The sequence below is a fragment of the Nansenia antarctica genome (assembly GCF_963989245.1).
Source record: "Nansenia antarctica genome assembly, chromosome: 15".
NCBI classification, from domain to species: domain Eukaryota; kingdom Metazoa; phylum Chordata; class Actinopteri; order Argentiniformes; family Microstomatidae; genus Nansenia; species Nansenia antarctica.
In genome coordinates this window covers 11,700,765-11,728,379 of record NC_137685.1, presented here as the reverse complement: position 1 = coordinate 11,728,379, position 27,615 = coordinate 11,700,765, and the positions used below count along the sequence as shown (strand labels likewise).

The 27,615-nt window shown below is 45.9% G+C and overlaps 2 protein-coding genes across 3 annotated transcripts; both read left to right on the top strand.

Annotated features, from left to right (window-relative positions):
- Positions 1 to 61: 61 nt before the first annotated feature.
- LOC308171117 (tripartite motif-containing protein 16-like) lies at positions 62 to 2,986 on the top strand (the record flags this gene model as incomplete). Its single annotated transcript, XM_080545988.1, has 6 exons — positions 62 to 637; positions 1,193 to 1,288; positions 1,488 to 1,721; positions 1,909 to 2,068; positions 2,239 to 2,292; positions 2,463 to 2,986. 6 exons carry the CDS (start codon positions 62 to 64, stop codon positions 2,984 to 2,986), a joined length of 1,644 nt encoding a protein of 547 aa, XP_080402114.1.
- A 13,647-nt stretch (positions 2,987 to 16,633) lies between these two features.
- Positions 16,634 to 27,069, top strand: LOC308170785 (serine/threonine-protein kinase 35-like). Of its 2 annotated transcripts, XM_080545625.1 has the most exons (3): positions 16,634 to 17,234; positions 19,391 to 20,146; positions 26,659 to 27,069. In XM_080545625.1, exons 1-2 carry the CDS (start codon positions 16,739 to 16,741, stop codon positions 20,110 to 20,112), a joined length of 1,218 nt encoding a protein of 405 aa, XP_080401751.1. In that variant the 5' UTR covers positions 16,634 to 16,738; the 3' UTR covers positions 20,113 to 20,146; positions 26,659 to 27,069. The 2 variants fall into 2 exon arrangements, with proteins under 2 accessions (XP_080401751.1, XP_080401750.1); XM_080545624.1 differs by lacking the exon at positions 26,659 to 27,069 and having other exon boundaries at positions 19,391 to 20,351.
- Positions 27,070 to 27,615: the final 546 nt, after the last annotated feature.

Sequence of the window (27,615 nt, the reverse complement as noted above, 5' to 3'; positions counted from 1 at the left end):
CTTCTAGAGAAACTAAACTTCTCGTTCTTTCTCTGCTGTTCAGTCTAGTGTGTGCAGCAACATGGCAGAGAGCACGGACACAGTGAGTTGTCCAATCTGTCTGGATCTACTGAAGGATCCGGTGACTATTCCCTGTGGACACAGCTACTGTATGGGCTGTATTAAGGGCTACTGGAATCAAGACAACCAGAAGGGCGCATACAGCTGCCCCCTGTGCAAGGAAAGCTATGTCTCCAGGCCTGTTCTGAGGAAAAACATTCTGTTGGCTGAATTAGTGAATATACTTAAGAAGTCAGGACTCCAAGCTGCACCTCCTGCTCACTGTGATGCTGGACCTGGAGATGTGGTGTGTGATGTCTGCACTGGGAGAAAGCAGAAAGCCCTCATGTCCTGTCTGGTTTGTCGGGCCTCTTACTGTGAGACTCACCTCCAGCCTCACTATGAATCTCCTGCCTTTAAGAAGCACAAGCTGGTCAAAGCCTCCACACAGCTGGAGGAGAAGCTCTGCTCTCGTCATGAAGAAGTGTTGAATGTTTACTGCCGTACTGATCAGCAGTGTATCTGTGTGCTGTGTTACAAGGATGAGCATAAAGGCCATGATACAGTCTCAGCTGCAGCAGAAAGGACTGAGAAGCAGGTAAGAACCAGAGCTTCTCACTGGTGACTCTGATAAATGTGGAACTGAAGTTAGTAAGGCTATTCAATCTTGATTAAATATAAAAACATAGGACGATGACTGATTTGAACTGATATGGGACCATTTTAAAGTATTGCACAACAAAAGATCCATAGTCTCTTCCACACTACTATGTTGGTGTATTGGAGAGGGTAAAGGTTGATGTTGTTATTGTTTTACAATCTAGTTCTTGTCACACAGGTTGTCACAGGTAGAATGATTAAGTAAAGACACTCTACATGTCCTGTCTAGACTCCTATTCTCTCTGTCTGTAAAACTCATGATGTCTGCTTCCATTGTCCAGCTTTTACCCTTTTACTTCATCAACAGATTATAACATGTTTAATGGAAACAAATGTTTTCTTTCAATATGAATGATGACTCTATCATCACTGTTCTCAACATGGCTTATATTTATTTGAAACAATTGAAAGTTCAGGGGTTGTTTGGGTTTGTGTGATATCAGCCACACACCACGTGCAATAGCCTGCTGTAATAAAGTGTGTTTGTCTACAGAAGCAGCTGGGGATGAGTCAGCAGAAAGTCCAGCAGAGAGTCCAGGAGAGAGAGAAGGACCTGAGGGAGCTCCAACAGGGTGTGGAGTCTCTCACTGTGAGTATTGACCAGAGGAGACGCACCATTTCACTACTCTCTTCTAGTCAGCAGGTCACACTCCAATCACACACTCTCTGTCTCTGTGTGTGTGTGTGTGTGTGTGTGTGTGTGTGTGTGTGTCTGTGTGTGTGTGTCTGTGTGTCTGTGTGTCTGTCTGTCTGTCTCTCACTCACTCTCTCTGTGTGTATCCTAACAGCGCTCTGCACAAGCAGCAGTGGAGGACAGTGAGAGGATCTTTACTGAGCTGATCCGCTCCATTGAGAGAAGGCTCTCTGAGGTGAAGGATCTTATCAGAGCCCAGCAGAAGGCAGCAGTGAGTCAGGCTCATGTACTCGTGGAGCGACTGGAGCAGGAGATCGCTGAGCTGAGGAGGAGAGACGCTGAGCTGGAGCAGCTTTCACACACAGAGGATCACATCCATTTCCTCCAGGTAACGACACTGCAACTACCACTGCATGTATCCTCCAGGTCACTACACTGCAACTACCACTCCATCTGGAATACTGAAAGCTGCTTCCTGTTCATGTAATTAATCCTCTTGTTTTCTCTCTCTCTCTCTCTCTCTCTCTCTCTCTCTCTCTCTCTCTCTCTCTCTCTCTCTCTCTCTCTCTCTCCAGAGTTATCAGTCTCTCTCCAGTCCCAGTGTATCTTCAGACATACCCAGCATCATTGTCCGTCCTCTTCAGTACTTTGGAGATGTGAGTGAAGCTGTGTCTGAGCTGAGAGAGAAACTAGACCACATCCTAAAAGAGGGATGGCCCAAGATCTCAACTACAGGTGGGCTAAAAACAAAAATTCTCTTCACAGAACCATTTTTAGACCAATTCAATGACATTAACATAAACATGGTTATAATCTGAATGCTTTCTCTCTCTCTTTATGTGTGTGTGTGTATGTGTGTGTGTGTGTGTGTGTGTGTGTTAATGTGTCCGTAATGAATTTGGTAGATGTATTACTGCCACCAGAGCCCAAGACCCACCCAAGAGCCCAGTTCTTTCAATGTGAGTCTCTTTATCCTGAAGTAGCTGACATTCTCTCTCCGTTGATCCTCTCCACACACACTGAGATATAACTAGGGAGGTCTAGGAGAGGCAGAACATCATCAAAGACAGACTAGATATCTGACTCTCCTTATTCCTCTGATTTGGTCTCTGCTCTGCTCTTCTCCCAGATTCCTGTCGGCTCACACTGGATCCAAACACAGCATACAGCGACCTCTCTCTGTCTGAGGGGAACAGGAAGGTGACACGTATGAGCCCAGCCCAGTCATATCCTCATCATCCAGAGAGATTCACTGACTGTGCTCAGGTGCTGTGCAGAGAGGGTCTGTCAGGACGCTGTTACTGGGAGGTTGAGAGGAGAGGTGGATCGCTGGAAACAGCAGTGTCATATAAAGACATAAACAGGTCAGGTCATGACTCTTATTTTGGATGTTATGACAAGTCCTGGAGTTTAGAATGCCAGAGAGGTGGTTATAAATTCATACACAATAATGTAAATACTGCAGTATCAGGCCCTCAGTCCTCCAGAGTAGGAGTGTACCTGGATCACAGGGCAGGTACTCTGTCCTTCTACAGCGTCTCCTCTGACACAATGACCCTCCTCCACAGAGTCCAGACCACCTTCACTCAGCCCCTCTATCCTGGGCTTTGGTTAAGTAGTGGGGCCAGAGTTGAGCTGTGTGAGCTGGAGTAGAGGTCCCATAAGAGTGATGCTTTATTATCAACTAACCTGTGATTTGGAGATACATTCACCGGCCACTTTATTAGGCACACCTTGGTGGTACTGGGTTGGACCACCTCTTTTGCCTTCAGCTTCAACTCAGCTTTAACTTCCTTAAGCAGTCTCATGTGTAGAATGTCCTCATGCACAGATCTGATAGTGAATTACATTATGCATATGTTCTGATTGACATAATACAACACAGTTGTTGCATAAATTCTATGCTAAACGTCATAGTTGTTAATACTTACTTTATGTATGAACAGAAACTCATAAACAGATTAATAAAATGTGTGTTTTTGTTAGATTTTTCATTTTCAGTGCCTTATTATGAATAAATTGTTTTATTTTTTTAAATTAAATTATCACAAGCTGTAACTGTAACTTTGTATGATAACTAAACACAAACTCCTTAAATTATTTATCGTTCAGAGGGAGTGAACACGCTGTTGACACTCTTTTATTGTGATGTGTAAGATAAAACTATAATAAACTTGAATATTAACAGTAACATAATTACTCTGAATTAGGTTATCGATTATAATTATAGAACGGTGCATTCTGATCATTGCGGCTCCCATCTACTGTCATTCTTGGTTCCAGCGATAAACGCTCAACACATTCGGTGCTCGACCACATGAGGGGCTATATCTACTACTGAGTGTCTGTGTTCACAACGCATCTCAGTGCTGGGATCAGTTTGACTGTTCAGACGCCTCATCATGAACATCCGATGTGAAACACATCCTTTAGCTAGGTCTTTTTGAAATCAATGAATTGATGTTTGTGTGTTATGTGAGTTACTTCCTACCCTTGTCCGTCGTCATTTGGTTTTTATCATTTGGGAACACCGGGACGGTTTTTGGGCTGCCTTGCGCAACTACACTGTTGGGGAGCTCGTGATACTGCCCTCATCCGTTTGAGCGTGCTTAAATGTATATGATATTGTATAATATGATATATTGTATAATATGATATATTGTATAATATGTATGTATATAATATGTATAATATGATATATGATATATTGTATAATATGGGATTGTAGTGCTGTGCTTCCACCTGTTTTATTGTGTAGACTTTTTTGATATTTGTGGAATGCCGTGTAGCAGTAGCTTATAGGCTACACCTTGGCAGTTGTGAGAGTGGAGAATACGGGTTTTATTGCAGTGACTCACCCTACGGCAGAAGAATAACCAAGCTGGGCGCTGCAGAGACGCAACATTATTCCCCGAACCTAACCCTAACCCCCCCCCCCAATGAATTTTAAAGTGCTGGTGTAGTGACTACATTATGGGTTCATGTTCTCCTCTTACTGTTGGTTGTGTAGTGGGAGGGAACCAGTTCTGGCACTAGGGGCAGAGGGGAGGATTATTAACGTTGCAACTTCCTGTTTAGACACAACAGTTTTGGTGATCTATTTTCTGGTCCTGTACTGAGAGTACAAGTTGTTATTTTGATTAAACAGTTATCATTACGTTGCCTACGTCTTTCCTTTTTCCTCCGGCACTACACTGGTGACCCCGACGTGGATTTTTGTTAACGTAATTGTGTACAAAAACCAGCGAACGAACATTACAATCCTGCAAAATGTCCGGGCGAGGAAGACGTTCAAACCAGCGGCAGCCATCACCATCCCCTGTCAGGGTAACGCGTGGTGCGCACACTCCCACTCTCAAGCTACCAGAGTTCTGGGACTCAACGCCTGCTGCATGGTTTGCTATTGTAGAGGCACATTTCAACAAAAGTGACATCGATGACGACGACGACCGGTACAACCATGCTGTGGCAATGTTGGGCAGCTCCACCGCAGCTCGAGTGGTAGGTTTTTTGTCTGCTCCCCCGACGACGAACAAATATGAGCGCCTCAAGGCCCTGCTTCTAGAGACATTTGAACTGTCCACTGCGGAGAGGGTGCGTCGCCTATTTGCCATGTCGGACTTGGGTGACGAGAGGCCTTCTGCGCGCATGGAGAGGATGCTAAACCTGCTCGGTACAGAAGACCCCATGATCCTCTTCACAGAGCTGTTCATGCGCACATTGCCAGCTCAAGTTAGGATGGCGCTGGCCAACACCGCCATCATGGAGCCCCGCGCCCTGGCCAGGGAGGCGGACCGGTTCGTCTTGGCCATGCCTCAACGGTCCCCCGACCTGCTCGCTCCCGCGGCCGCCCCGCCACCCGACCGTCGCAGGAGAGCGAAGGATGACGCCAGACCTTCTGGCCAGCAGGGTAACGCTGCGGGCCATTGTTTCTACCACGCCACTTTTGGCGCCAAGGCCAAACGGTGCCGCTCACCCTGCACCTTCGGACCGACGGGAAACGGCGGGGCCGGCACTCAGTAGTGGCCCTGAGCGCTGGCGTCACCAACAGGCTGCTCTTCATACAAGACACCGCCTCTGGTCGCAGTTTCCTTTGTGACACAGGTGCCCAGTGGAGCATCATTCCGGCAGAGAGATCGGATGTGGCGAAGGAGGAGCGTGGTCCGCAGTTGGCAGGCGCGGACGGCACACCTATCTGCTCTTATGGCACTAGGGCGGTGGACGTGTGCTTCGGAGGGCAATGCTTTTCGTGGGATTTTGTCATAGCGGCTGTCACATTTCCCCTCCTTGGTGCGGATTTTCTGTGCGCCCACAACCTGTTGGTGGACGTGGGGAACAGGCGCCTGGTCAACTCACAGACTTTCGCTTCCTTCGCCTGTACGCAGGGGGAGGCGGTCTACAGCGGGTGGTCCAATACGCTCGCCGAAAGTGACCAGTACCTTCGGCTGCTCGCCGAATTCCCCGACCTTACCAAGCCCACCTTCTCCGCGCCCACGGTGAAACACGGAGTGGAGCACCACATCGAGACCGAGGGGCCTCCCCTCCACGCCAGGGCCAGGCGCCTCAACCCGGAGAAGCTGGCCATCGCCAGGGCGGAGTTTGCGCATATGGAGCAGGTGGGCATCGTTCGGCGCTCGAGCAGCCCCTGGGCGTCTCCCCTGCACATCGTCCCTAAGTCAGACGGCGGGTGGCGCCCATGTGGGGACTACCGCCGCCTCAACGACGCGTCCAAGCCTGACCGCTACCCGGTCCCACATGTCCAGGACTTTTCAGCGAACCTGGCAGGCAAACGCTTCTTCTCCAAAGTGGACCTGGTACGGGGGTACCATCAGGTGCCGGTGCACCCCGAGGACGTCCCTAAGACGGCCGTAATCACGCCATTTGGACTCTTCGAGTTTCTGCGGATGCCGTTCGGCCTGAAGAACGCGGCGCAGACCTTCCAACGCCTCATGCACTCGGTGCTCCGGGACCTACCATTCCTCTTCGTCTACTTGGATGACATCCTCGTCGCAAGCACCACGGAGGAGGAGCACCTGTCCCACCTCCGGGCCCTTTTCACACGGCTCAGCCAACATGGGCTGATTGTCAATCCGGCGAAGTGTGAGTTCGGACGGAACACCATCGACTTTCTCGGGCACCGGGTCTCCGCAGAGGGGGTGACCCCCCTCCCCTCGAAGGTGGAAGCTGTCGCTGCTTTCCCGCGCCCCAGCACAATCAGCGAGCTCAAGGGGTTCATCGGGATGGTAACCTTCTACTATCGCTTCCTCCACCACATCGCTCACATCCTGCGGCCTCTGTACGATGCCCAGAAGGGCAAGACTCTGAAGCAGCCGGTGGACTGGACGGCGGAGCGTGTCAAAGCCTTTCAGGACACCAAGGCGGCCCTGGCCCGCGCTGCCATGTTGGCCCACCCCTCGCCCTCGGCACCCACTGCTCTCACCACGGACGCCTCTGACTTTGCTGTGGGAGCGGTGTACGAACAGTGGGTTGGGGACGCCTGGCAGCCTCTTGCATTCTTCAGCCGCCAGCTGTCTCCCAGAGAGCAAAGGTACAGCACATTCGACAGGGAGCTCCTCGGGCTGTGGCTTGCTGTCAGACACTTCCGTTTTTTACTGGAGGGCCGCGAGTTTACGGCCTACGTGGACCACAAGCCACTCACGCACGCCATGTCCAAGGTGGCGGAGCCGTGGTCCGACCGCCAACAGCGCCAGCTCGCCTACATATCCGAGTTCACCACAGACATCCAGCACGTTGCTGGGAAGTCCAACCAGGTCGCGGATTGTCTCTCCAGGGCGGTGGTTGGTGCGGTCCAACTGGGTTTGGACTACGCGCGCATGGCTGCAGACCAGGCCGCCGACCCCGCCGTCCAGGCTCTCAAGTTGTCGGACACAGGACTGCGCCTAGAAGAGGTGGTTTTCGGTGACGCAGGGGCCACGCTCCTGTGCGACGTCTCCATGGGTCAGCCACGACCGGTGGTCCCCGCCAACTGGAGGCGCCCCGCCTTCGAGGCGATACACGGCTTGTCTCACCCTGGTAGGAAACCGTCCTCACGGCTGGTGTCAGAGAAATTCGTCTGGCATGGGCTCAAGAGGGATGTGAGGGCCTGGGTAGACACGTGCATCGCCTGCCAGCGCGCCAAGGTGCATCGACACGTCAAGGCCCCCCTGGAGCAGTTCTCTGTGCCTGAGCGGAGGTTCGATCATGTAAACGTGGACCTGGTAGGGCCGCTGCCCCCCTCGCACGGATACACCTATCTCTTTACCATGGTGGACAGGACGACTCGCTGGCCGGAGGCAGTTCCGCTCTCCTCAACGACAGCCCCCGACCTGGCCCGGGCGTTCATCGCGGTGTGGGTCTCCCGCTACGGCACCCCTGCTGATCTCTCCTCTGACCGTGGCTCACAGTTTACTTCAGAGCTGTGGGCAGCGGTGGCGGAGAATCTGGGGGTCAAGCTCCACCGCACAACCGCCTATCACCCACAGGCGAACGGGCTCTGTGAGCGTTTCCATCGATCCATGAAGGCCGCCCTTCGAGCCAGCCTCACGGACAGCAACTGGCTTGACAAGCTGCCGTGGGTCATGCTGGGGCTCAGGACAGCGCCTAAGGAGGACCTCCAGTCGTCGTCCGCTGAGCTGGTGTTTGGACAGCCGCTGCGGGTCCCCGGTGACTTCATTCCCAAGTCAACGGAGCCCTGGTCCGCCGCCGCTCAGCGCGCCTCCCTGCTGGACAGCGCCAGGACCTTCGTCCCGGTCCCGACTACGCAGCATGGTGTCCCTACTTCGAGGGTGCCCCCGGAGCTGCACTCAGCGAGGTTCGTTTTCATTCGTCATGATGGCCACAGGACTCCACTACGTCCTCCTTATGACGGGCCTTTCCGTGTCATCGAGGCCGGAGCCAAGAACTTCATGGTTGAGATGGGGGGTAGGCCTGAGTGTGTGTCCGTTGATCGCCTCAAACCGGCCCACTTGGACCTTGAACTGCCCCTGGACTTGGCCCTGCCACCGCGCAGAGGCCGGCCTCCAGTCCTACCTCCCCTGCCGCGCCCTGGCCATTCCCCCCTCCGACCCCGACAACCCCCCGCAGCTCGCGAGCCCCCGGTCGTCACTGCCCCCCGTCCTTCCCTGCAGGAGGACGTGATGGGCGATGTCACACCTCCTCCCGCACCTCCTGACTTTACCTACGATCGTAGGGGCCGGGCCATACGCCCTCCTCGCCGTGAGGATTTCCAATATTGAGGTGAACACTGGGGGGGCTGGTGTAGTGACTACATTATGGGTTCATGTTCTCCTCTTACTGTTGGTTGTGTAGTGGGAGGGAACCAGTTCTGGCACTAGGGGCAGAGGGGAGGATTATTAACGTTGCAACTTCCTGTTTAGACACAACAGTTTTGGTGATCTATTTTCTGGTCCTGTACTGAGAGTACAAGTTGTTATTTTGATTAAACAGTTATCATTACGTTGCCTACGTCTTTCCTTTTTCCTCCGGCACTACACTACATTCAATAAAGTTCATGCCAACCTATTTGGATGGATCCACATGTTATTACAATAATATACCATGCCATGCCATCTACCGCATCCGCATCGCGCATCCACATTTCGCGCAAACACCAGGACGGTGAAAAGCCGACGGTGTATGGAGGTGGAGGAGAGGAGTGAACAGGCAGGTGTATGGAGGTGGAGGAGAGGAGTGAACAGGCAGGTGTGTGGAGGTGGAGGAGAGGAGGGGCAGGTGTATGGAGGTGGAGGAGAGGAGTGAACAGGCAGGTGTATGGAGGTGGAGGAGAGGAGGGGCAGGTGTATGGAGGTGGAGGAGAGGAGTGAACGGGCAGGTGTATGGAGGTGGAGGAGAGGAGGGAACAGGCAGGTGTGTGGAGGTGGAGGAGAGGAGAGAACGGGCAGGTGTATGGAGGTGGAGGAGAGGAGTGAACGGGCAGGTGTATGGAGGTGGAGGAGAGGCTGGGCTACTTTTGATCACACTGCGCCGGAAAAAAAGCATTTGGGCGGGTTGGGCTGGATAAATAGCATTTAGCCGGTATCAACATGTCAGTGCCTGAAAGTTACAAACGGCGTGAAGTTAAAACACACACCCTATTAGCTCCATACAATGTGCAGTTAATTTTTTTATTTTTTTTATTTTACAAACATCATTGGCAACAGCCATGACGTTTAGCGGCAGGAGATGGGCACCTGCCCAATAGTAGTTAGCGGTTTTCTGACAATATAGGTTTTGGGCTGGTGGTTTTTGGTGGATTTAGCGGTTTTTAGACTGTGGTTAGGCTGGAAATTGTCAATCGCATCTGGCAACCCTGCCGGTGAAGGGCGCGGAGGAGAGAGGAGGTTGAACACCAGGAGAGAGGAGGTTGAACACCAGGAGAGAGGAGGTTGAACACCAGGAGAGGGGAGGTTGAACACCAGGAGAGGGGAGGTTGAACACCAGGAGAGGGGAGGTTGAATACCAGGAGAGGGGAGGTTGAACACCAGGAGAGGGGAGGTTGAACACCAGGAGAGGGGAGGTTGAACACCAGGAGAGGGGAGGTTGAACACCAGGAGAGAGGAGGTTGAACACCAGGAGAGGGGAGGTTGAACACCAGGAGAGGGGAGGTTGAACACCAGGAGAGAGGAGGTTGAACACCAGGAGAGAGGAGGTTGAACACCAGGAGAGAGGAGGTTGAACACCAGGAGAGAGGAGGTTGAACACCAGGAGAGGGGAGGTTGAACACCAGGAGAGAGGAGGTTGAACACCAGGAGAGAGGAGGTTGAACACCAGGAGAGAGGAGGTTGAACACCAGGAGAGAGGAGGTTGAACACCAGGAGAGGGGAGGTTGAACACCAGGAGAGAGGAGGTTGAACACCAGGAGAGGGGAGGTTGAACACCAGGAGAGGGGAGGTTGAACACCAGGAGAGGGGAGGTTGAACACCAGGAGAGGGGAGGTTGAACACCAGGTCGGTAGCATCCTGGAGGAGCTGCAGAGGTCTTTTGATGACATTGACATTTGATAAGTACGATAAGCTAGATAGAAAATGAATTAGTATGCAGTTGTGGAATTTATCTCCACTTCGGCTGATGTGATGATGTGACCTTGTTTGGCTAGTTAACTAGCCGACGCCATAACATTAGTGTACCGTGAAATTAGCATGCTAGCATCTGTTTTAATTAGGGAGAGGGAGTGCTGTTATACTGAATATCAGAAGACAATCACAGCCGTTAACAGTAATAAGCGGTTAAACAGGTTATGATTTGTTTGTTTATTTAATCATTTATAAAAAAATAGTTCCGCAAGTGAACTACAACTGGACTGTTGCCTAGTAATCTGAACACAAACATCCGCAGCCTAGCTACTTTGTATTGTGTACATTTATCTGTACGTTTCCATTTAGACTCTGTTGACAGTCGCTTTGGTGGTGAATGTGTGAATGCGATTCAGACGAGTTGACATCAGATAGTACATTGCTCCATCGTTTCCTGTTCTCGGTGGTCTGATGGTCTCCAGTAACTTATTAGCTTTCAGACCTGCAAAACACATTCGTCCTCTTCTGATGACCATTCATAATTTAACTCAAATGTTATATTTGGAATTATACAACAGTTAGTTCCGACCAAGTAATTTGATTGGATGAGAGGCATTCCGTGAGTGCTGATACACAGTATAACAGCACTGGGACTTTTAACTATAGGTATCACTCCGAAATGACCGTTAATACAAAGTAGCTAGCCTGCAGATGTTTGTGTTCAGGTTACAAGGCAACAGTCCAGTTGCCGAACTATTTTTTGTTAACGGAGCCAAAATAAATGATTAAATAAACAAACAAATCATAATCTGTTGTCACTTATTACTGTTAATGGTTTTGTTTACATTTTGTCTGAATCCAAGATGGCGGACACTGAAAATAAATGAATTCTACTTTAATCCTGGTTTAAACTAGGTTGAACTAATCCAGGATTAAAATGATGATGTGCAACACGTCTCTGGTTAAGTTTAAACCTATTTTAAACCTGGATTAAGTCTAAACCAGGATCAGGCTCATTTAAACCATGTTGGTGCAAACTTGGTTGGCGTTGGGTGACACCCCCATTTTTTAGAACAAAGAATAAATTGGTTAAAAAAAAATCCCCTCCTCTCTCTCTCTCTCCCTCTCTCTGTCTCTCTCTCTCTCTCTGTCTCTCTCTCTCTCTCTCTCTCTCTCTCTCTCTCTCTCTCTCTCTCTCTCTCTCTCTCTCTCTCTCTCTCTCTCTCTCTCTCTCTCTCTCTCTCTCTCTCTCTCTCTCTCTCTCTCTCTCTCTCTCTCTCTCTCTCTCTCTCTCTCTCTCTGTCTCTCTGATTCAGAGGGTGAAGACTTGAAACAACTGCCCAAATCATGAATCTAGTTTGTTTGACGCTCGCAGCTGATCAAAATGTAGGTTCTAATTTTCAGTGAAGCGCGATTTCTGTATTCGCATTCTGTAATGCAGAAATTGCACTTTTGCGTTTTGGTTGTTAGGAGTTTTAAACTGGAGGCAGGGATGCTGGGAAGGTGGCCAGAGGGACCAGCGGTGGATGCTGTTAGCATTAGCTGTTAGCATTAGCTGTTAGCCTGTGATAATGAACAGAAACATTGGGTTGCAAAAACAGGCTAGTGTCAGATTAAATGTCCAGAAAAGTTACAGCTTTACAGGGGGGGTGGTATACTCCCTCGGGGAAGAGTGTGAACCTCAAGTCAGGTTATGGTCCCTCATTGTCATGGTGAAACATTATTCAAAGCAAGTGTTCTGTCGGGTAACCTATCTAACATTGCACAGCCGTTCAATGAAAGTGAGTAGTATCACAGTACTAGAATCAATACCAACAAGCAGGGAAACATGGGATATATCCATAACCGCTTTCTATATTCATATAGAATACAGCCCCATATAGCCCCATACAGTCCAGATCACTCATGCCATCCCTCCTTAAACTTTCTTTCCTCTGTTTTAATGAGAAAACAAAACGGCAATCATATCGTCCTTAGGAATGTGTCATAAAGTTTAAGCTGGGGTCAACTGTCTTGGACATAGGCGGAGTTGTTTTCCATTACTTGTTAATAAATGAATAATGTTGAAATCATTGAAAATGAACTCTGACCTTTTTGTGTCTGACGCGCAAACTCTCCATCTCCATCACAAACTCTCCATCTCTGACCTAATAGGTAATGACTGTGGGAATTCAACATCTGAATGGAATTGGACAGCTTGTTTTTGCTTGCTGTCGTCTGACCACTGTAACCTAAAAAATACCTTTAAAAAATATTGTCAAAGGCATGAATCTGAGTATATACATTAGCGTACACTTCCTAGGCCTCAATACTAGTTTCACAGGCAGAGTTCAGACTTGCTTACTTGTATTTGTGCCCCTTCAGCATTGACCATTCACACTTCTCTTCCTTGGTTGACAGAATGTTATCTAATGTTATCTATGACCCTTTTGCTCAGGCAACACAGCTGTGTTTGCGTCACAGAAAGAGAAAATCCACAGGAGGTCGGTAGTAGTACAGTTTAAATGGGGATTAACTCGAGCATTTCTTAAGTGGCCTTAACTTGGTTACACAATAATACACGTTGGTTGCATCAAATACCTTTTGTGTAAGGTAAGCAGCATTCAAGTGTGAATGTTGGGAGGTTGGTGTTAAGTATTATACTCACAGAGAAATGTGAGTGTGTGTTCTCACATACAGTATTTTTGTGTCTACAATAAATTATACAGTTCAATGCAGTACACTTAAATAAGAGCCATTTAACGCTAACGCTGCAACCAGCCATATTTAGGCCCAGGAGTTCTTTTTTCTTGACCAAACTCAACTTTGGGCCCTTGTTGTATCAGTGACCCTCTCTGACTGAGCGCTCCAACAGACCTCAAACAGGCCTGTTAACCCCTCCTCCATCCCCCATTACCTAGATGCCACCTCCACCCGGTCTTTGAGTGCATGCAGACACACACACAGACACACACAGACACACACACTCACAACATTTACATTTACTTTTTTGGCATTTAGCAGACCCCTTATTCCAAAGCGACTTACAATCAATACGTTATTTTATTGTTTTAAATACTGGAGGAACAGAGAAACAGTACAAGGGGGGCAATATAAGTTATTAGGGACACAGTAGAGGGGAAAGCGGACGTCTTTAGGAGACGTAGAGCTGAGGGGCAGAAGATGTCACAACCCTCCTTCCCAACATAGCCTTTCTCCCCTCACCCTCTCATTTTCACAGCCACTACCCCTCCCCCACACTGAGGAACACATACCATAGACATTCTCTTCCTGGTAAGTGTCCCACCGCCCCAGTGCTGTATAGGCTACAGTACTGTGCGTTTTTGTTTTGGCTTGTTTGTCAGTGGCTTACTGTAGGCCTACAGTGTGTCTAGTCTTTTATGTTCATCCAGTACATACATCACCATCAGTTGGAACACCTGGTTTTGATTGCTCCAGTATAAGAGCCTCCATCAGAGCCCCCCAGCTGAGAAGAGTGGGAGGACTGAGGACTACATGTGAATGATCTAACCACTCTGGTGCCCCTGCGGGAATAGACCTGGGCGGTATTCCACGTATGTTGGATTAGTATATTCGCGATTAAAAGGAAAGCCTCGTTCAGGCAACTCCTGATTGGGATTCAAGCCTCAAGTGATTCCTCGAATGAGAATCAGGCTTGTGTCATCAATGTTCACACAAGGCCGAACTGGAAATTCTCTATTTGGGTGCGTGCTCACAGGCAGAAGGAGCGCAGGAGAGCCGATTGTCGAAAAGAAGATACTAGACTGGAACTAAAGAAGATACTAGACTGGAAAGTGACAGCGCAACGGTCCTACTTATTGATCTTTATGAAGACGAAAAATAAGATGTAAAATAATAATAATAATAATAATAATAATAATAAATTTTATTTATAAAAACACTTTACATAAGAAAATCTCAGAGTGCTACAATTAAAAACAAGATAAAACAATAAACATTTTCAATTAAAAGGCAAAAAAAAGGCTCTATTAAAAAGGTGGGTTTTAAGGCCTCGTTTAAAAGCATCTACAGACTGTGGTGCCCTTAGGTGGTCAGGGAGAGCATTCCACAGCCTGGGAGCAGCCGAGCAGAAGGCCCATTCTCCCATGGTGCGGAGCTTGGTCCTGGGGGTCTTGAGGAGGTTGGTGGCAGTAGAACGGAGGGTGCGTGAGGAGGTCTGAGGGGTATGGAGGAGTTCCTTGAGGTAGGGGGGGGGGGGCAGTTCCATGGATGCACTGGTGGGTGAGGAGGGAGACCTTGAATTCGATTCTGAGGGAGACGGGGAGCCAGTGAAGTGATTAGTAGTGCAATAGTGCTGCAATTAACAAGGCGAGGGAAATGGTTTGGCAAGAAATTGCTGAGCGATTAAATGCGTAGGTCATACTAGACCCTACTTATTGTTTTATGTTCATATCTTAATAAATGAATATTCACTACTGTGGTGATATCAGCAGCAGGCTATACATGGTCAGATCATTATGATGGCATAGTGGTATTAACCACTGCCATAGTATCAAATCGTTGTTTTGAGACGGGGGTTCAAATCCATTTTCTGACACACTTTTTACTGCATTTCGTTGTCTGATGCTTGTACTCTATAACAATAAAGTTGAATCTAATTTTAAAATGTATGTATAAAATGATGGGTTAGGCTAATCTATGAGAACTGACACGATTACAATGGTGTTTGAAGCCTTTCTGACTAGTAAATTATGTTCTTCTAACTGGACCCTGGATTTGGCATAGATAATTTTTTCTTATGATTACTGATGGATAGATGATTCACTTACTTAGACAGATGTATATATTGTAAATCGATTTGCGTGAAGGCTTCGGTTAAATGTAAAAAAAACTAAACATTAAATGAAATCATATATTGAACCGTCAACCTTTGTTTGTTGTTCATATGGGAAATAATGAATCTTATGAATGGAGTAGTCCAAAAATATATCCCCTAGTCATACTTGTCAACATTGGGATTTGAAAATAAGGGATATTTCCCCCAAAATAAGGGAAAATAAGGGATATCCCCCCCCCCCCCCCCCCACCGTCCACAAACCATACCCCTTACATTTAGACAAGGGTACACACAGTCAATCCTAACATCACCACTAGACAACCATAGGAGACCCCTTACATTTAGACAAGGGTACACACAGTCAATCCTAACATCACCACTAGACAACCATAGGAGACCCCTTACATAAAGCAATCCAGTCAACCAATGGTAAATAAGGAAATGAGTTTACTCATATCATGTAAGTTCTGCTTTTTGCTGTGAAACAGGAATTAATATGTGATTTCTAACTTACATCTACTGATGATAATACAGCTTACCCTCTTCTCCAGTTATAAGCAAGTGTAGATAATGAATTTAATTTGACCAGAATAGTGGATGTACGGTTCCAATGGAATGTCGTCATTGAACAGCAAGAGACAACACATTTAAATGTATATTAACCAACCAGCAACAATGCAATCCTTTTACACATGGAATTGAAATAATTGATTTGAGTACAAATAATGTTGATTTTTATAGTGGTGATATGAAAGTTAGGTGTTAAAAAGCTATTTGGAGTCCCAGTCCCAAAACGTTTAAGAGGGAGCAGACTATGTGAAATAAGTACAGCAGTAATAATAGTATTTTTTTTTTTTTTATATTTTTTTTTTTACATAACATAACAGTCTGTCGCTCTTCTCCCCTTGTCCTCATCCAGTCCCGGACACAGTGACGTCACTGTGCAGCTGCCCCCCCCCCTCGCGCGTGCCTCCACACGTGTTCTCAGCGTTGGATCGCGCGCACGTGAAGGACCATGCTGGACGGGAGAAACCATTCTGGGGAAACATAAGGGGGACCATCCAAATTCAATACATTTGTAATTGGAAAACATATTGATATGATGGCAGTCAGATTTGCTTTTTGTATTGTTTATTGCATATTAAGCGAAATGTCAAAATCAACACTTAAGTGGTTAAGTGTTTCTAGGCCACTCACTCCTACTTCAGGGACCGTTTGTTAAATGTAGTTTTATTTTATTTATTTTTTAACACGGAACGTAGGCTATATAATTTGTATTGGCTACTGTTTACATAATAATAATATATATCATTGTATTATATTCACAAGACTTTCACAGGGGAATTTCAACCGGGTTCTTCAGAGTGGAACCCCTGCATATAATAAATGGAACAGTCTGTCCCGCCCTCCCCTCTTGAATTCTTCAGTTCAGTTGGTGGTCAGTTCTTATCTAATTCGTCGTGTGTTCGCCAAGTGTGTTTCCGTATACATACATACGTTACGAATACGTTAGCTAAGAACACCAGAGTTGTCGTGAGTTATGAACGTTATAAGTTGCCATTTCCTCGAGCGTCCGTTCCTAACGTGAAGACACTCATGGAGACAGGCGACGACCCCCGGCGGAGACGCACCAGGAGCGCCCGGGCTTCATGCAGGAGAGTTGCTGCGGTGAAAAGGGACAATGCAACAAACGTCCTGAGATCGCTGAGTGTGGGGAACACGGATGACAACGATGTCATGGAGGATGACGACTGTGATTTCCTAAAAAATGGGAGCTTGGAGAAACGGGTCATGGCTCCCCGGTACAGTTTGCTCCGGGAGGTGGGTCGGGGCAGCTATGGGGTGGTCTACGAGGCGTACGCCCGGAGGTCGGGTCTGAGAGTGGCCGTGAAGAAGCTCCGCTGCGACGCGCCGGAGAACATCGAGCTGGCCCTGGCTGAGTTCTGGGCCCTGGCCAGCCTGGAGAAACGCCATGAGAATGTGGTGCAGTTGGAGGAGTGTGTGTTGCAGAGAAACGGCATGGCTCAGAAAATGAGTCATGGAAACAAACGATCCAAACAGTATCTGCGATTGGTGGAGACTTCACTCAAAGGTATATGGTTAGTTCTTACGACCTATGTTATTTTAGTAAAAGAGGTATTCAGGTCTATGACCTAGTGCAAAAAACACAGTTTCTGACCCCTTTATCTATAGACCAATGCAATTGTCATAACAGCCCCTGTTTAAGATGTTGGTCATGCAATGAAAGAAAGTCAGTAAGTGAATGTGTTTGCAGTTGAAACAATGTTGCTTTCGGTGGTTGCATATCGTGACTAGAATGATAAGGTTCTATCTCCATTTTTGTCACAATTGAGTTTTTTTTACATAATCTGATCCATTAGGTGTTTATTAATGCCTGTGTGGTGTTATTTTTAAAATGTTGACATTTTTGAGTTAGTAATTCATAAAATAACAAATGTTTCATGATCTCACAAAACATAATGGAATGTCACCTTGACGCTCAATATCTCTGAACTGCCCTAAACGGAGATAGAACCTATCATGCTAAGATCACGAATTGTCATAACAGCCCCTATTTAAGATGTTGGTCATGCAATGAAAGTCAGTAAGTGACGGTGTGTTTGCAGTTGAAACAATGTTGCTTTCAGTTTCAGTGGTTACACATATGGATGACGTAATCAGGTATAAGCAGGACTCCTTTGTCATGATCTCAAGTCAATGTTGATGAATGTGGTTCAGCTATCTGACATGATGGCGTGATCATTCACGTTGGGTTTGGGAACTGAATTGAGGCCTTAGGTCTACTGAATGCGTTGGAACATATTGATTGTTGCAACTATGCTTCATTGGATCGATCCCAGTTTCATCGACCCCTCTACTGGTTAGGCTATTTCTTTTCTCCAAACTGCCTAATTGCCCTGTCACAATTGCTGGCCCTTAGCAGTTATGTAAGCCATATCATGCCTCAAAATAACAAAGATCTGTTGTCCTCGTGTAATCTGCATGTTGTAGGCCTAGTTTTGTCTCATGCCATAAATTGAGTTGAGTCGTTGGGTGCTTGTTTCTCTTTAAATGTTTTCTAACACATTATGGATAATTAATGTATGTCCAAGGAGGTCCCAATTCTGAGTTGCATTAGAATATAGCCCTTGACCGATTCCGGTCATGATGGTAAACAGCACTGCAAACAGTTCCATGTAATGTTATTTATTTGAGCTTTTGAGTTTACAAATCTTGAGTTGGCCCTGTGATAGATAGCGGTATAGCCTACTTTAGGAAACGCTCTGACATTCCACCAAGTCATTTGAAGGAGTCACTGATTGTCTCAACTGATTACTAAGGGTAGGCTACCTGTGATGTAATCATACATGATTGCCTCTAACATTTTTAACCTACTTAGAAATGTACGATTACCAGATTTACACATTTATTGATCTCCATCTTGGATGTGCTGTTACTACAATTCAAGGTACAAAAAGCTGTACACTAAACTTTGAATGCCCTCAAGGTTCTCCTTGTCATATTTTGGAACATGTTTTTGCCTATACCCTTTACCACTGCGTCCCTGGGGGGGTTGGTGTATCACTGACTGTAGTCAAACAAGTCCTCTCGCCCTGTAATCAGCAGGTGTTGCTATGACTAGCCTATACAAAGTAAGGGAACATTCAAGCTGCTTCAAACTGGTTCTTGCCTCTGGCAATCCAGATAGTTAGAGCTCGTCACATGATGCATAATGGCTCCGATCCCAGTGTTTTTAAGAGTGGAAACAAACTGAGTTTGATTGTAGATGAGTCAGGAGATTGATATGTTGCAGGAATTTACTGACAACTTACGGCATCTACTATGGCTTGCTTTGTGCTACTCCAGTATGTTAGTAATTGACGTAGACTAGAATGAAGATTAGATTGAAGTAGGCCTATCCCTAATATTCAAGGGTGCAGTGGCTTAAATGCTTTTTACAAAACTTAGTTGATTGTAACAGTGGTGTTTGTCCTTTTATCTGGTGTTGACCTAAACATTCTAACACTTAAGGTTTTGATAAAAAATCTTTGATAAAAATCTTTGCTATTTTTACAAACCACGGTTCTCGGTTTATCCGTAAAACTGTCCAACCCTAAACCTCACAATGGATTTTGATCCATCGCTTATAGGCCCTAGTAGATGTTTTAATGACGTCAATGATTCTGTTCAAATAGTTTTGCCTCTGGTGTGTTTATTGTGTTTACCACTGTGCACTTTCTGTTGCAGGTGAGAGAGTGCTGAGTCACCCCGAGGAGCCCTGTTACCTCTGGTTCGTCATGGAGTTCTGTGAAGGCGGCGACCTCAACCAGTTCATCCTCTCGCGAAGACCCGACCCCCAGACCAACAACAGCTTCATGGTCCAGCTCACCAGTGCTGTTGCGTTCCTGCACGAAAACAACATTGTCCACCGTGACCTCAAGCCAGACAACATCCTCATCTCTGAAAAGTCGGGCACGCCCGTTCTCAAAGTGGCCGACTTCGGTCTCAGTAAGGTCTGTGCCGGCTTGGGAGGCACCGGGAAGGACAAGGACGGGCAAGACCGTAACAAAACCGCCGTCAACGTCAACAAGTTCTGGCTGTCGTCGGCTTGCGGCTCAGATTTCTTCATGGCGCCGGAGGTGTGGGAGGGCCACTACACGGCCAAGGCAGACATCTTTGCTCTGGGCATCATCATATGGGCCATGCTGGAGAGGATAACTTTCATCGACGCCGAGTCCAAGCGCGAGCTGCTCGGCACGTACGTGAGGCAAGGCACGGACATCGTGCCCGTCGGCGAGGCGCTGCTAGAGAACCCAAAGATGGTACTGGACATCCCTCAGAAGCGCAGGTCCGCCATGTCGGACGGGGTGAAGAAGCTTTTGCAGGACATGCTGGCGGTCAACCCTCAGGACCGGCCCGACGCCTTGGAGCTGCAGACCAGGATGGACCAGGTCACCTGCGCTGCTTGACCCTCGGGAGTGGAAATCAGACCTTTTTTTCCAGGTGCTTTATTCTGTTCACCTTTTTTGATGTTATTTTCCCATGTGTGGGTCTGTTTGAGTTGGTCAGGAGTTATGATGACTGTTGTTTTGTCTGCATGTACTTTGTTTATTATTCAAGGCATTCATTCAATGGCTCAGTAGAGGCACGTGGGATTGACCTTTATCAGACCACAGAATTGGTGGTGACAGAATGTTCTGATCCGAGCACCGGCTCATAGATAGCATTCCAAATGTTGCTCTTCAGTTGCTTTCCAATTAAATCACCATCTTCAGCATTTGTAGCTGTGTTTTTTGAGCAGTAGACAGTGTTCTTCCTAGGGCTGGGTATCGCCACTGATTTCCCAAAACGATTCGATTCCGATTCACAGCTTTCGATTCACGATTCGATTCGATTCCGATTCGATTTAGTTACAATATCAATTTTCCTTGAATATGGAGAGATTCTCAGAACGAATGCTATAAATGGTTCAAGGAACCCTATAACATGTAGCATTGTTAAACATATCAATGTTTACATTAAGAATTGACTCCAAAGCAGAATGTACGGTACTTCTTATTGGAACATAAATGAACATCATTGACCAACATTTTGATAAATCAGACACTACAAAAAGTGCTTTTTAACGTGCTTTACTGCAGCCAGTGTAAATAAAGGGGCTACAAACATAGCCTATCGGTAAACAAGACATCACATATCCCTCAGGACTGTCTCAAATAGCTTATTTGCATAATATAGGCTATATATATATATATACACTAAATAAAAATGTGCAAAACTCAAACGAAAATAGTGCAATAGATTAGGGTATTTTGGGGAACAAAAACACACATTGTAAACCATAATGTCCATGAAACTAAAGCCCTTCATTACTGCTTTCTCACTTTTTGGAGATTGGAAAATTTTATTCAGGAATAAACATAATTGGAAAATCAATGATTATTAAAGTACTGTAGTATACAGTAACAATAAGTTCATGGAAACACCACAAATCTACGGAACCACTTATTAAGGCATCACCCTGACGTGAAACATGGAAAAGAGGATCCGAAACAAGCCTCGCTGATAAAGTGGCAAGTGATTGTCAGGTACGAGTCCATTGCTCTGGATGTCCAGCTGTCACACGTTATGGCAACTCTCTCTGCTGGCTGAAGTGAAGTTGCGCGGACATGTCTGGGACTATCACTTCACTCAACTGTTTGCGTGTCGGTAACACGTAGCGTGGTTCTAGTACACTGACGAGGCTTCAAAAGCCAGCATTTTCGACAACGCTGTACGGGCGTATATCCTTGCAAATAAAATTTGCTACAGCCTCTGTAATTTGTTGGGCACGCGGAGAATTTGATTGTAATTTGCAACCAAACGTCTTTATCAGCGAGGCTTATTTCGGATCCGCTTTTCCATGTTTCACGTCAGGGTGATCAATAAGTGGTTCCGTAGATTTGTGGTGTTTCCACAAAATGTAACCTCCACTGCGCAGTGCGCACAGCTTGCATATGGCTTTGCTTTTGTCCTGCTCATCTCTATCATCATAATTTTTACATCCAAAATGCACCCAGACATCTGCCTTTAAGCCTGGTGGAGTGTCCCTGCCATCGCCATGTTTTTAGATTTTAGTGTTGAGACCTCTCGTTGCGTGAGATATGAGATATGATACATTCTTGTAGCGCGAGATCTGGCCACGAGATCTCGTTGCGGGTTGAAGCTGCAAGCAGGAAAATGCATGAAAGATCGATCTCGGGATTTATGAATCGATAATCGCTCATTCAATGAAGATCGATTCAGAATCGGGAAATCGGTTTTTTGAACCCAGCCCTAGTTCTTCCCATTTTTCTTCCCCTAGAAAAAGGACATGGCAGCCTGCATTGCTTTGATTAGGCTTGCATTTTTGTGTTCTGTTCAAGAGAAACATAACACATGACAGAAAAGGAGACTTTGGACTGCCAGGTCATTGTCAATTATTTTGTCTCACTAGCCTTTGAAACACTATGGTGAGGTTTAAGGCTCTAGAAATCAATTTGCCGATGCCAAATTGGGGGTCATTCTCAGGTAGTGTCTACCCTTTTCTCCCTCTGTCAATGGCACACGTTTAACTGGCGCGCAGGGGCTGACCCCAGCTTTTCTCCAGCTGCAGCTGCTCCCATGCTGTCTGTTTGAATCTGTGGAGGGCTGTCTTTTTTTCTCACCAGGCATGCTGGGATACCTCTTATGCAACTAAGCCCTCCCCTTTCCTTGCCCTGAGGGTAGAGTCCATCATCCGTCAAATGCCTGTGTTTAGAAGAAGTCGGGTGGATGATCACAGGCTCTCTTTGTTTAGCCCTTAAATGTTATATGTGTGGTATTTTCTGCACTTTTAAAAATAGCCAGTTTTAACTCCAGCGGCATTTCCAGTCACTCCCTCGCTTTGGACTGCTATACCAGTCCAAAAGCAATGTAAATTACAGGGAACTATGTGTGAAAAATGGCTTATGGCTTAGGTGGTAGAAGTAGAGGTGATTTCTCTTTTTGAGAAAATCAAAACAAACCCGGTGCTTGTCATTGTGCTGACATTATTGAGATGTATAAAAACATGAAATAATGCATGATAAAATATTTATTGAAGGATTCATAAACAACTAAAGTGGCAGCTCTGTCGGGGAGGAGGAGTGTGTGCGATTGGACCCGAAAGATGGTGAACCATGCCGAGGCAGAAACTCTGGAGCAGGTCCGTAGCGGTCCTGACATACAAATCGGTCGTCCGACCTGGGCGTATGGGCGAAAGACCAATTAAACCATCTAGTAGCTGGTTCCCGCCAATGTTTCCCAAGCTGGCACTCGGAAGTCTCGCAGTTTTATCTAGTAAAGCGAATGACGAATGATCTCAACCTATTCCCGAACTTTAAATGAAGAAGCAAGCTAAGCAGAACTGGCACTATGTGATTAACCGAACGCCGGGTTAAGGCGTCAGATTTTTGGGTTAAAATGTTGTCTTATGGCCTTGTTTGGAAGAACAACTGGAGGTACAGTACAAATGTACGGAGACCCTTAGGGGACATGGGTGAGGAGAAAAAATGATGGGAGAATCTTTTTCCCTTCATAGGATAATAATGTGTAATGCGTTATCTCTCAAAAAAACCTGAGTGGTATTTTTTTGTTGTTAATGCAAGTTTTGTTTCTCCACACAGTTACTGTGAGGGCGTGGGTGAGGCAAATTGCATAAATCTCCCATAAATATGTTTTACCTTACTGTTACCGGCACAGCCATTTGCGTGAGTGAAGAGTTGGCTGCATGTTTCATGCAACAGATATTGAGTGATGACAGTCAATGTAAAAGTGTCCAGATAAGCTCAGGATTACAGCATAAGTGTTATGAGGCTGTGAATTATGTTCGTTGCTGCGGAGGAAATAAAGCGCCTGTTTATGAACGTCACCACAGCATGCTAGCATCCTTCAGCAGCAGAGCGGTCCCGACTGCTACAGCCTAGTTACCAGCTACGAGTCTGGCTAAATTAGTCTAAAGTACCCAGTGCACTCCCAACTACGGTTCGAGGCCAATAAACTGGAAAGGTAACGTTGCCTATGTCCTGTAAGGGGCTCCAGTCCATACAAATTAACCCTAAGGGCAGGGCGAAAAAAGCCTTAGGTGGGCCGCCATGCTGGTAAAGCTCCAGAGTTGGTTGAGCTTCTCCCAATAAGAGTCCCCTTGTGACCCTCTCCTTTCATCCTCTGGTAGCAGCCAGTCTCTCTGCCCCGACCCTCACAACTCTGTCCTCTGCTCCGCTCCCTGCACGTCTGCCATGGTGGGCTGCTGCTCTTGCTGCACTTAAACACATTGGCTTAGTGAGGGATTAATCACTCTCTTTCTAATAACGACAATGAGCTTAACATGCCTATGTACAGCATTGTCGCTGCTGATGATCCCCATGTGGTTGACTTTAACGAAGGTATTAGAGGTGATGGCAATGGCCATTAGGCCACTGAACTGAGCCAATATGAATGTGTGATTTTGAGCAGTCTTTACAGTGGTATAAATTGATTTTTATATTAACTCAAACCTTGCAGTAGAGATGTGTGGCGATTATACATCATGAGCTACAGCAAAGGGACGGTGAAGAGTCGTGACTGCGACGCCACGTAGAGGCGGTAGTGCCAGTCGGCCAATAGATATTAATCAGGCCTGTCAGTCAATTAAACAATTGAGTTTTTTTTTGTTTTTTCTTCCTATTAGTAGTTGAATAATCTGATGTGGAAATGTGAAATGTTCTCGCCTTATTTTTCACCTGGGGGCCTTGTGGTCAGAGGGTTTTTTGACACAAGAAACCCGAAGTGGTGCCTAAACAATGATTGATGGCCTCCAAATCAACGGTGCGAATTGCCATTCCCATAGATTAGGACACAGGGTGCCAATTGCTTGAACTGAGCTTCCTTAGAACAACACTATTATTCTTCTTGGCTATGTGTCACTTAATCTAGAGCTAGTACTCTAGCTTGTCCTTGGTCTGAAGTTATAGAAATCTCATATAGTAATCTGATAGTGTTTTTCCTCCGGATTAGTCAACTAAAGTGTGATTCTTTTCAATTGAACTGTACAGCCCTAATATGAATACATCATTTAATAACATGTTTTATATGATGAAAGCACACGTCTTGCAACATGCATGTAGGGCTAGTTCTAACCAGAGGCACCATCATTGCTGTTTAACAGTGCTGTGTCTGGAAAAGTCTTATCTGAACTTACTTTTGGACAGACGCGTAAACTGCAGGCGAGATAACATTTCTCTTGTGAAAGGCATTGACTGGTACAACAGTGTGTAACTAGACCTAGGCTATATCCTCTATGAACGGCTGTGTTTGTTACTGGACAAGAGCCTTGTTATCAGTAGCAAGAAATGGGCCTAGACTGATGTGGTAGACGAAAGATCCTAAATACAAACTCCCCACTGTCTCAACAATGGTGACACAGTGATGACTATCACAACATGTCAACCTGATGAACAGGGAGTTGAGCTTATAAACCCAGCCTCCCCCAAATCCTCTGTTAAACCAGTTACATAACAGGTTTGTGGGAAATAATGACAGCATTACTAGGCACATATCTCCCCTTGGCAGCCTTAGAATTTGCCATTTAGCAGGCGGCTTTTAATCCAAAGCGATTTACAATTACGAATTTCAGGGACATTCCTCCCGGAGTAACCGAGGGCCTTACTCAAGGGCACACTAGTGGTGGTGGTGTTTTCGGGCGGGATTTTTAACTCACAACCAGCCTAGCAGCCATCTTCACACAGTCCAATGTTGACAGCAGTACATTCCAAAAAGGAAACATGGTAGTCTATAACAGAACATATTATCTGCTCAGTTGCCTCAATGGTTTGCGAAGCAACATCGTTTATCCTCAACAAAGGAGGATGTGAGTCAGTCTACTAGACCTGTGTGTATTGGACTCCAGGACCCCCGAGCTCTCTGTCTGTCACACCCTAGTCTCAGCCACTGTGTCTGCCCAGTTTGATTGAAGCCAAGACTGTCTGTGACCCCCAGTAGAAACCTCTGAATGGGACCCAATGAAGCTACTGTCTCTACAAAGCCCAAGTCCAGTCCTGGTTTTCCCAGTCCCTTGTTCCTTGTATAGATAATTCCTATATAAGGACAGTCACAAAGAAGCAGGATTATTGTCTGTGTGCACAATAACGTGCTGCTGCTACTACCTTAATCTATACCGTTATATCAGGAAAGTCAATCCCCCCTCTTTATCCCTGGTTTAAAGTCATATCCATGCTAAGAGGGAGGATGACAGGATGATGAACAGTGTGTCTGATTATATTAGTATTGCTGATATGGAATACGTCAGTGAGTTCAGTCAGCTGGTGGTTGGGCTCAGGCACCCCCCTGCAGCGGTTACTGCAGATGACTCTGACTTTACGTAGCCTCCTTAATGGACTGCAGCAGAATGTAGCGTTTGCTGCATTGACTCAGCAGTTCTCATGGGAGGGAGAGCCTCAGGATCTCAATCATCCAGGCCTATTTAGACCTTCTAAAAGCAGCCATGCCAGTTAGGTTTCTAGAGCATATTACAGGGTTCCCAGTTCCCACGGGTCCTTGAAATTCTTGAAAGTTTGTGAATTTGAGGGGGAGAAAAATCAAGGTCTTAAAAGTTTTAGAAGATAGACATGGGTGCTTGAATTCCCTCTCTCTCTCTCTCTCTCTCTCTCTCTCTCTCTCTCTCTCTCTCTCTCTCTCTCTCTCTCTCTCTCAAAAAATAATTATATATACTGTATAGCCTATTCAAACATGTTTTACTTTACTGTATTGCTTAACTTTACACATATTTCACAATATATTGTTTTGCTGTGCTGTGGTAGAGAAGGCAAGAGACCATCTAGTGATCACACAGTCAAGCTGTCATATGCGTACAGAATATTTGTAATACCACCACAACTGGTGATGTAGGGGTTGAGTTAAGACCAATGACAAACTTTAAAAAAAAAAAAGTTTATTCTCTGAACTCTTGACTTGAATTATTTATTTATTCATTTCTACAGATACCTCGTTCAATTCTCCTGGACTCAGTGAATCGGTGAAAAGGACGAGAGCATCTGAAGACTGTGAAACGTGCATCATGATAAATGGACAGGCATTCAGCTCAACTGCAATTCACCACAAATGGAAGCGTTTTGTATTTTTTTCTTCACAGTATGGGTTTCAACCGATATGAATACGAATGAAAAGGCTACAATTTGAGAAAGTTTTCTTTCGTCACGCCCCTGTGCCTTACAATTGCTAATCAGCTGAAAGTGTGATTGAGATTATTCATTCTCTTTAATTTTGCCCTTTAATTTTTCAATTCAGTTCAGATTGTCCTTTTTAATTTAGTTTTGCCTTGGAAAATGTGTGCATTTAAAGCCATTGGGTGCCCTTTTGAAATGTGATAAGATTGATGCTGAGGAGTGAATACGACGATATCACCCATTCTGAGTATTGATGATTTTTTTTCTTCCTGAATTTATGAGGATTGTGAAGAGAAATGGAAATCAGTTATCCTTCAACTGCTCCAATGGTTCAAAGAGTGAGTTGACAGTAATTATTTGGTGGAAATATAATGTGTAAGAGTATAAAGGAAAGTGAAGAAAAACTTCAACTTTTTCATGTATTTTGTGAAATGTTTTTTTTCATCACACTGCAGTACTATTGTTGGGTGTTTATTTTTGGGGGGTTTTAAAGATGTTATGGGGAATTGTTCGTATTTTACTTTATTTTATTTTATTTTAAATTTTTAAATTTTATTTTTTAAAGTTGCCCCTATAATGACTAGTTTTATATGCCTCAATATTAATTGTTGCATACCAATATTTTTGGGAATGTTGCTCCTTTTAATGTAATTGGAACACCATCATTATGGGAAGTTGAAATGCAAAATGGCTACAATTGAACAAACTAACATCTGTAACCAAAGTTGTAACTTTGCAAAGCATGGTCATTTTTATCCTCTTTATCTCCAA

Bases quoted from the DNA above. Each gene is read 5' to 3' on its own strand.
- LOC308170785 (XM_080545625.1), top strand. From the start codon at position 16,739: ATGGAGACAGGCGACGACCCCCGGCGGAGACGCACCAGGAGCGCCCGG. The intron at 17,235-19,390 runs GTATATGGTTAG...TTTCTGTTGCAG, and splicing joins GGTGGAGACTTCACTCAAAG to GTGAGAGAGTGCTGAGTCAC.